The sequence below is a fragment of a genome, unplaced genomic scaffold, assembly GCF_019419815.1.
Source record: "Pyrus x bretschneideri cultivar Hongxiangsu unplaced genomic scaffold, Pyrus_bretschneideri_v1 Contig25, whole genome shotgun sequence".
Classification (NCBI taxonomy): Eukaryota; Viridiplantae; Streptophyta; class Magnoliopsida; order Rosales; family Rosaceae; genus Pyrus; species Pyrus x bretschneideri.
Genome location: NW_025999557.1, coordinates 3,803,781 through 3,814,184, shown reverse-complemented (window position 1 = coordinate 3,814,184; position 10,404 = coordinate 3,803,781). Strand labels below are relative to the sequence as shown.

The following is a 10,404-nucleotide window of genomic DNA, read 5'->3' as shown; positions in this document are numbered from 1 at the left end:
TTCGACACAACCCATGAATCAAAACCAACCAAAAACTTGTTTGTGCTGATCAAGTTCAAAACTTTAACACGAACAGACACCAAATCTCAAAACTTCACAACATAAAAACTTACTTAAGCCCCCCGAAAACTCGATTGAAACTTTGACAAAGGAACTGGAACAACATAAACGAGCCCAGAAATCTTGGAGATGAAAAATCACATCAAATCGAGAAAAAAAAATCGGATGGGAAAAAGAAGAGAAAAATAGAGTTTTGGGTACCAAAGGAGAGCAAGAAAGACAATAGAAAGGGAGTGGATAGAATCGGAAAGAGAGAAAGAGAGAGAGATCAAACAAAGACTAATATTTGGAAAATTTACGCGCCGATTAGAGCAGTAAATTTATGGGTCAGGTAAAAAATCCCAGCTTGATTACGGAGTTTATTTACATTCTTTTTAAACTGCCTTACCGGTATTTTATGATTTCGTCCGATAAATTTTTTAGTGTATCGAAAATACAATTTAATAAAATAAGTATAATAATTTAATTAGTGTAATGTTTCGTGTTCTCATCATGTAAATTTCTCTCATTTAGAGATTGTCCGTCCAAATATATGACTCCTCGATAAAATCAACAAAAATATGGTTTGTTTGATCCTAAATCATATGATTAGAGCCGCCTAATCTTAACTTCATCGAATATAAAAAATTTCTAATTTATTTTACAAATTCTAATTTTTTTAGTTTTTCTAACTGATTGGGATTGCATCATTTAATTTTGATAGGTGAGAAAAACGAAAACAAAGAATATTTTTGTTTGATGTCAACTGTGCAGTGCAAAAATGGAAATAAAAGAAAAAAATAATAATAAAACAAGTTGAATTTTCGAAGTCACCGACGCCACAAATATTCAAATGTCTAGTTCGTTCGTTGGTACCTAAAGTTCGGTAGGTATATTCGCCGGACAACGTAGTTCTTTCAAACACATTCATCAATTTTTAATTTTGATTTGAGAGAGCTATATAATGAGACCGTCGTAATTAGATATCAAACATGTCAAACTATTAAAATTAAATGTGATAACTGTCAGTTGAACAAATTCATCAGTACTATGACTTATAAGGTCACTAGTAAAAGGTCATGTACAGAGCTCCTTATACATAAACTTGTATTAATGACTCCAGCCGCAATGAGGACAAACCCATTCCATAAAAATCTCTCCACTTATAAATGAAAAATAATAATGCTATGTTAGATGGTATTGCTAGTGACTTGATCTGGGTTATTTTAGGGTTGGTTTAACAAAATCAACTCTAACCATGTTTCTCAAAAAAAACGCTTTTTCATTAGGTGCTTCTTTTTTTTTTTTTTTTTTTTTTTTTTGGCTAAAATCACTTTTAGCGTTATAGCTTATTAAGCATTTACCTGTTTTTTTTTTTTTTTTTTTTTTTTTTTTTCACAGCTGAAATAAAATCAAGCGTTGACAAACTATCATGATGCCTTTTTCCCCTATTCCCCTAATTTTTGAAGAAATTGAATGACATCCCCCTTTGTCCCCTACAACACCCATCAAGTTGACCAACAAAAAGAATAAAGTTAGGCGCTAGAAGAAGAATAAATAAATGTCTAGGCACTTTCCATGTCATTTTCCGAAATGGTTCTTGACATTTGTAAGGATTTAGAAGGTAGCCAAATTTTAGACGTGTGAAGAGACGGTTAGCCAAATTTTTGGTCAAGAGATTCGAGCATTTGTCGAGAGGTCTCTAGGGTTTTTCTTAGCAGAATGATCCCTTGGTTTAATTCGCTTAACTCACTTGAGACCCAAAAAGGGCATATCTCTCTAACTTGAAGAATTGTACGATGCTAGAGATTACTTCTTTATGAAGAAAAAACAAAGGGAGTTTTAACGAAAAACCTACAATACTGTTCACTTTAACGAAAAACCACATTTTTACACTAAAAAATCAATCATGGTATCATTCACTTTATCCTTTATTTTGTCTTTATCGTTAAAACTCAAAGTTTTCAAGCCCCTTTCATTAGTTTTCCTAAAAACAAATGAATTAGATGCCAAAATTAAGCTGTCATTAACTCAATTAGCCAAGGGATCATAAAAACAATTGGTGTCCTTTCTCGATCGACCCCTGGGTAAGGTTGAAAAAGTTCATCGATTGTGACTTAGGGCAGTTAGTTAGAATAGTGTACCCAACCCCATGGCACCCGAGTTCAAATCGTCAACCCGTAAATTAGAGTATTTACTAACAATTTTCTTTTTCAGCCTAAAGTGACGGTAGACAACAATTAGCTACAATTTGTTGACCAAAAGCACAAGCTAGCTGTTAATTTGAGACATTCTGATGCAGGAATGGATTGCATTTTTGGAAATTCGGCTGATGAATCTTATGCAATATAAAAATTTCAAGGGCATAGAGTGATCTGGAGCTATAGAGATATTAACTGGAAAATGAAACAAAATAAAACCGAGCGCAGTGACGTTCTAGAATTCATACAGCCGACCAACTTAGTGGGATAAGGCTTTGTACAACCGGCTCGCTAAGTGAGGTAAGGCTTTGTTATTGTTGTTGTTGTTGACATGAGGTTTCTTTTGTAAGATTTTATTATATGAATGACTATATACAAACAAGGCTATGAATTAGTTTCTTACAACTGAGATGGTGTCAAAGTTTCGATAACTCACTCTACTCGAGCACAACTTTGGAGTGCGGTCACGGCTCTTGCCGAAACTTTTCAGAAACGATAGACTTGATGATGTATTGTTACTCCTGCACAGATGCATATTATTCATTCAAAATTTAGAGCCCAAACATGGAAGTGTGCAAGTTATGATGACCACGTTAAATCGTAGGCCAAAAACTCATGCATAGAGAACAGTTAAATGAAGTTCAAATCTTAGAAGTCTGTAAACAAGGACCGGAGATATATTTTGTCCAGAAGTGCCTTGCACTTCAAAGCATTAAGCCGTCCTCAAAAAGAAGGGGATAAAAGAAACGGTTGTCATGTACTGTTTCAGGACAAAATGCCACACAACACATGCAACCGCGTTCTAATGATTCTGTGCTACCAGCTTTTACGCTTGTTCATGTAATTCTGTTTCAGTAAAGCTTCAATAACTCATACAGATGGTAGTAGAAAGCAAACGGCTAACCTTGATACTGAAGAGAATACTACCATCAGAAACCTGCTGGCCAGCTGCTAGATGAAGCCCGTGGACATAGCCTGCTGATGGTGCCTTTACAACATGCTTCAAAATGTAAAAAACGGAAAGAAAAAAAAGATAAGAATTGATTTTGAATATTGCACATGGAAATAAAGTGTGGATGCACTATGCAACAGTAGCAGCAGTACAAACCTCCATCTTCATTGCCTCTAAAACTAGTATGGGCTGTCCTCCTTCCACCTTTGTCCCATCCTTGACCAGAAGCTTGACCACCAACCCAGCCATGGGCGCAACAACACTGCCCTGAGGGTATGATGATTTCTCAAATCTGGGCTTATGTTCGAGATCATCATCATCATACAATTCAAGACCAATTTTCTGCTTGAAATGATGATGATGTGACCCATGCCATATATGAATGAGCTTGGTTTGATCCTGCAAGCGCAAATTGGAATCAACGAATTAATGATGGTTGAACTCCAAATGAACAGAAATAAAAAAAGTGTAATTCTCTGTGAGGGTGCATGCAGAGAACGTTATTACCTTGGAGTAAACAGCTAAGCAAACATCCGTGATTACACCATCAGCTTCAACTCGGAAATCGTGGTTGCCTATGCAAGTTGCTTTGACCTCCACACATTGGGAACTGTCTTCTTCTTCTTCTGCCTGCACAGACGTATAGAAACTTGCTGAGGGAATGACTTTATGGAACACAGACAAGAAACAACTTGCACATAAGATACTATAAGGGAAGTTGCAAATCTGGCCAATTAGTGTAAGACTACCTCAATCAGATAGCTCCCATCTTCTTTATAAGTGGTTGAAATCTTCAGTAACTTTGAGCCACTGCTATCGTATTCATTTTCCCACTCAAGCTCCATAGTATGTCTAGCACAATGATGGACTCTGAAGGGGGGAGAAGAATACCATATGGAGTTTATGCCTTTGCTACCTGAACAGATAAGGAGAAATAAATGTTATAGCGGTTTAAGAACTGAATATGTTTGAAGATTAAAGACTTCCAATTTACCAGGAAGATTTTCTCTAAATTCAGAATTTTCCTTTTCAATGAGACACGCAGCTGCGAGTGTAGCACCAAATCTAGCAGCACCAGCCACTTTGTCCACCAGCAGTGAATTACTAGGGTCGACAAAGAGGTCATCTTTAAAGCGTTCAATAAAATGGGTTTCCACATCACCATTTTCAAATGCCTGATGGTTAGCAAGTTTTAGCAGAAAATTGATGTTGGTTGGTAAACCTGCAACCTGTATATGAAAATTAGCATTAAAACACAAGGATCCATAATATACTGAAACTACAGGATCAATATGAATTTGCAATATGCCTTCCACATGTCACGTGTTGTCTACGGAGCCATTTAATGTTTTAAACTTTGCTGATTCATGGGCATCAGATATCTAATTCATCTAAAAAAGATAGCATGACATTGAATGATTGCAAAATGTACTTTAATGTGCAGAGGATGCAACTTGAGAATTGGTTGTACCTGAAACTTTGACAAACAATCCTTCAATTTCACCAATGCTGCAGTGCGATTTTCTCCCCATACTACAAGCTTAGCAATCATAGGATCATAATGCATGCTAACAGTGTCTCCACGTTCAACTCCAGTCTCAACTCTAACTGCTCAAGGACAGACTCAACGTAAGAAACAAATACAAATAACCAAGGGACAGGAGATGATAATAATCAAGGACTTGTTTAGCTGTGATATCCCTGGATAGCAACTGGTGCTCAAACAATCTATGCCAACTTGAGTGTTTGGGGATGGATTTTTTACTTTAATTTCGATGAATCATATAAGTTTTGTACTGAGACATACCTGTTGGTGAGACTGGAACGTGATGATAGTGATGAAGGACTCCAGTTGCTGGAAGGAATCCTTTCGGTACATTTTCAGCATATATTCGGGCTTCGAATGCATGACCTTCATCATAATGAATAATTATATCAAAAACCTAGAGGCTCAATAAATTTTTGCTTTCAACATATAGAATGAGCAAACTTGCATTAGTTCTGTTGATGCCTAAAGTTATTTAGCTTATATACCACCAAACAACACAAACACACAAGAACACAAAATATATATCGCTCACACAAATTGGGCTACATCCATGTTGGTGTAGTTTCTGTTTCCACTATGATAACGTAGGTTACATTGTACACGGAGGCTTGAGAGCCTTTGGGAGAGAAAAAGAGTTAGGGCTAAAATGAGAGTAATGGGAGGTCATCCCTAGAATGAGGATGAGCTTCTTGATGTAAGCTAAATAGTAAGGCCCAGATAGGGTCAATGAATTCTAAGATTTTTCGTATCCAAGTTATTACGAAATATTCATTTTATGTCATAAATGAGCTTCTTGATTGCCTGATAAAATTCATCAAACAAATTTTGGCATCTAGGGAATATTTTGTAATTTGAAATTAATAGCACAGCACTTTAAGGTACCCTTGTCATAGAACAGGCAATATCTGACTAAGTCAAATCAATATAGAACCACCAAGCACTCAGCTAAAAGCTAGTCAAGAGTCATTTTGGAATAGCATTGTATATGTAATCACACATAAGCTTGGCTAAGACCTCTTTCATGACTTTTTCTTCTTCACAATTGTTCAAGAAAAAAAAAGGTCACCTGATAAGGGGATCTGTGACTGACTAATAGGAAGATGTTCTCCGTTTGCAACACGAATTTGCCACTCTACAAGATCTTGGCCGACAATCATCTCAGTCACAGGATGCTCAACCTGCAGAAACATCAAATAACCTATAAGATTCTGGTAATTTCATTGACTGAAATAGAATAGAACAGAATGGTTAAAGGCTTAAAGCACCTGAAGTCGAGTGTTCATCTCCATGAAATAAAATTGGCCTGAGACTGTATCAACTATAAACTCCACAGTGCCAGCATTGTGATAACCAACTGCCTTTATTTATCAACAGAGACTTCAAAGTTTAGGGATATAGAGAGATTGTACGCTTTTATTTGTAGCCTGAGAATTGAGAGAAACGTGTCTACATAATCTGGAGAAACTATTACTTCCCCCAAACTGTGAGCCGAAATTTTGTAAATTATAAGGATATAGAGAGACTGTAATTACAGTTAGCTAACTTCTAGCTTTTGATGGGGGCTAAACACTCCATGCACAAAAGTAGTGACCCATGTTTAGATAGAACTCAGGTTGGCTAAGTATCATAAAACAAGAATGGTGATCAGTAAAGGCCATCATTCTTAATCTAATCAGGGGCCATTTGTGTATCAGGTATAAAACAGATGACTATTAAAAGTACCTCACCTTGGCAGCAGATACAGCAGCTTGACCCAAGTGAGATCGAAAGTCATTAGAAACATTTGGCTGCACGAAGGAATTTCCATTACAACTCTACTTTTACAATGACAAATCTACACTGACAAGACAGGAAATGAACATTACAGCTGGGGCTTCTTCAATTATTTTCTGGTGTCTTCTCTGGACGCTGCAATCTCTTTCATATAAATGTAGAACATTCCCATGTTTGTCCCCAAAGATCTTCAATATCAAACAATCACCAAAAATCAAATCATACGGTTTTATGTGAAATTGATATGACAATGAGCTGAACTTTACTGGATACAGTATCAACTACAATATACTTCTAAGTTGTGCTGGGCGTTACCTGAACTTCTATGTGCCTTGGCCGTGTAATATACTTCTCCAACAATATTGTGCTAATGCCAAAAGAAGCAGCAGCCTCACGTTGTGCTCCCAAAAAAGCTTCGACAAATTCATCAGGACTCTGCACAATCCTCATACCCTAGAAATATCTAAAGTATAAGAACATTATGTGAAGAAACAGCTGAACTATAAGAACATCTTGTGAAGAGAAACAAAAAAATATCTCGACTTTTGACTACGGGAAGCCAAGAAGGGATACCTTTCCTCCACCTCCATGAGTTGGCTTTATTAAGATTGGATATCCAATCTTGTCAGCTTCTAACTTCATTAGATCAATATCTTGATCGTTACCATGATATCCAGGCACAAGCGGCACCCCTGCCGCGCCCATTATTCTCTTTGAAGCACTGATAACCATATTCAACATTAATAGGAATGAAATGATCGCTCAGCAAACAAGAAAATAAACCATTTAGAACGGAAACAAACCCATGACACAACCAATTCATGCAGCATCAGTAAGGAGGCAGTGACACATACCTTTTATCACCCATGTCGCGAATGGCAGATGCCGGAGGCCCGATAAATGTAAGACCTTTATCTTCACAAAGTTGAGCAAAGTCAGCACTCTCCGACAGAAAGCCATAGCCAGGATGGATAGCCTAGTAAGCACAAAAACAAAGCTATCCAATCCAATAAGCACAAATTTTAGAAAAATAAAACCAATTTCCAATCCTCCAAGCAGTAATACAAAATTTCCAAAACAAAAGAGCCATGTGCTAATCCAAGAACAAAATTATCCAATCCAATAAGCACAGATATTAGAAAAGTCAAACCATTTTCCAATCCTCCAAACAGTCACAACAATTTCCGAAACAACATATCCATGTACTAATCCAAGAACAAAAATCCATTTCAATTATCAAGCAAACATATCCAATCCAATAAGCACAACTTTAAAGCTTTAAACAATCAAATTATTTGTTAATTCTCCAAAAATATTGAAACTTTGGCAATGCAATGAGCTAATGAAGATATTTGAGCTACTGAGCTATATTCTCGGCGATTCTGACCTGAGCGCCAGTACGAACGGCGGCGTCGAGAATCGAGGAGGCGTTGAGGTAGCTGAGCCGTGCCGGTGGAGGTCCAATATGCACGGCCTCGTCGGCCGATTTGACGTGAAGCGAATGCCTATCGGCGTCGCTGTAAACGGCGACTGTTTGAATCCCGAGTCGCTTGGCGGTCCGCATGATCCTGCAGGCTATTTCGCCTCTGTTCGCTATCAGAATCTTCTCTACTCTCCGCGTCTCAGAGGCCGAGAAATCTCTTACTGTTACTAACCGGACATGGAAGGCTTTGCCGGAGAGCTTCCGGCGGAGGACGGTGGCGAACGACGGCATCGTTTTGGTTTGAGCTCTGCGAGTGTGACGCAGTGGAGACAGTATACAGGGTTCGTGTTTTTGTCGTGTTGCGCACTTGCGTATAGAAATTATTATTTATTATTATTATTTTTTATTTTTTATTTTTTAGGATAATTCAGAGCATGGGTTTGGGATGGGATTGTTTGTGATAAACATGGAAACTGACACTGATGAGGTGCTTGCCTGGCAAAACTATCCAATCCGATACCAACTCCAATTTGGGCTCAATATATTTGGGCTTCGCCGGGCTACTTGCATATTATTTTTGGGCTTCATTGGGCTTATACAAACAGTAAGTTTTGTTCTTTCGACAAATGACTGTGGATGTGCACTTAGAAATCAGAACCTCGTCCAACAAAGTGGAGATTCAAGCGATACTAGATCAAGGGTCGTAGGTAGTAAATTAGAGAATCTTCAAAGGAGACGGTAAAAAATTCAAATATGTATTAACAGTAAAAAAAAAAAAAAAAAAAGACAGCAACAATATTTTTCAACTGAAAAGCCAATTTTGATGTGTCATGATGTGGAATGACAGCCATCACATTTGCAGCCAAAATTAACAGCAATTTGAAATTATGTTTAATTGACTATTAATGTTTTACCATTATTATTATTTTGTGTTCTAAAAATATTTATTATTACTTTTAATTGATTATTAAAGGCTTTTAATTTGACATATCAGATGGAGAGCAAATCGAAAAATGTCCAAGTGTCATATAAGCTATCAAATTTAAATTTTATATTTAAAATATGATATCTCTTGTAGATCATTTATGATGAAGAAGATGGTTTGTTTTACTTTCATTAGGCCTTCCACCATCCGAAAAAGTATGTGTGGTACCAATAATATAGGAATCAAACTCTTACGGTGGGTTGAAAAATCTAAAGTACTAACACACAAGAAAGTAGGTATGTTATACCTAAACAACCAAACATAAAACCACCATGAGAATCATTTATCTAATCCTTGAGTAACCAAATGTCATTCTCATATCTTTATCAACCATCAGTTATTTTCTGACTTATCGTATCCTAAGTAAGTACACATACCTTAAAGCTTTAGGGGAAAATCCCCATCTTAGCTACTTAGACATTATACACAAATCAAAGATTTGATATATGCATGGGACAATATTTACAAGAATATTAGTTAGTGGGTCAATTAACTTTTTCTATGTTAGAACAAAATAACAAAGGTTTGATTGATCAAGAAATGACAAAATGCAAGGACCGGCTATTATCCCAAGAGGCAACAACCCTAGCTATTATTTCCAATGGAGAATCATCGTTTGCGTGTCATCTATCGAAGCTTGTGATTAAGATGGAGAGCATATGCATCATCACCAGCCTCACACTTGTCCACACTTTTACCCAACACCATCATGGCATTCGCAACCATATGATAAAATGCAATTTAGAATCTATGACATGTTTGCTTTGCTGGCTAAACCAATCCAAATGTATAGATCTAGAATTTACCCCCGTTAATATATTCTATATATGTACTTTCAGAAAGGGCCAGTTAGTTGCTCACTTGTTAGCTTTTTAGCAAAAATGTTCCGTTGAGGTGGTTATAACTCATTATTTTGATCTTTGATATTAAAAATCAATAGAAGTAGTCTCTGAGTTTGTCCACAATAAATCATTTTAATCATTTCGCGAAAAAAATCTATCAATATTTTTGTTAAGTGGATGGGTTAGTTTGATAAACATACCATTAAAAAGGTAGTCACGTGGTTGTTCACGTGATTGACAGATATTTAACAAAATGATTAAAATAATTTACGATGAACAAACTTAGAGGTCATTTATGTCGATTTTCATTGTTAAAGATCAAAGTAAAAAATTACGTTAATTTCAAAAATCATTTTGGCTATAAAACCCTCACTTATTTCAGCCCTTCATTGATTTGTCTTAATATAGTACGATACATTTCACTACCTGTTAAGTGAAAACTTTTTATTTTAACTTTTATAAATAACGAATCCGATATTAAGTTAGGATAAATAACTTATCGTGTAGCTTAAATTTATTGCATGTGTGTGAATATGAATATATAGTTCGTAAAAGTGGAGGACTTCCTATGTGATAGGGATTGGTGAGGGTAGTTCGTATTGGTGGCTGACAAAGTTGGCACCTAGGTTTGGACGCTGCA

The 10,404-nt window shown here is 36.5% G+C and overlaps 1 protein-coding gene across 1 annotated transcript; it reads right to left on the bottom strand.

Annotated features, from left to right (window-relative positions):
- Positions 1-2,530: 2,530 nt before the first annotated feature.
- On the bottom strand, positions 2,531-8,317 carry LOC103957205 (methylcrotonoyl-CoA carboxylase subunit alpha, mitochondrial). The gene is made up of 16 exons (XM_009369322.3): positions 7,902-8,317; positions 7,369-7,490; positions 7,088-7,235; positions 6,830-6,967; positions 6,607-6,702; positions 6,469-6,528; positions 6,007-6,099; positions 5,808-5,919; positions 5,000-5,104; positions 4,664-4,800; positions 4,187-4,421; positions 3,942-4,108; positions 3,700-3,822; positions 3,349-3,591; positions 3,145-3,240; positions 2,531-2,761 (listed from the first exon to the last, which is right to left on the bottom strand). Exons 1-16 carry the CDS (start codon positions 8,226-8,228, stop codon positions 2,756-2,758), a joined length of 2,208 nt encoding a protein of 735 aa, XP_009367597.2. The 5' UTR covers positions 8,229-8,317; the 3' UTR covers positions 2,531-2,755.
- Positions 8,318-10,404: the final 2,087 nt, after the last annotated feature.

Bases quoted from the DNA above. Each gene is read 5' to 3' on its own strand.
- LOC103957205 (XM_009369322.3), bottom strand. From the start codon at position 8,228: ATGCCGTCGTTCGCCACCGTCCTCCGCCGGAAGCTCTCCGGCAAAGCC. The intron at 4,422-4,663 runs GTACAACCAATT...TTTCATATACAG, and splicing joins ATTGTTTGTCAAAGTTTCAG to GTTGCAGGTTTACCAACCAA. The intron at 3,241-3,348 runs GTTTGTACTGCT...TACATTTTGAAG, and splicing joins TAGAGGCAATGAAGATGGAG to CATGTTGTAAAGGCACCATC.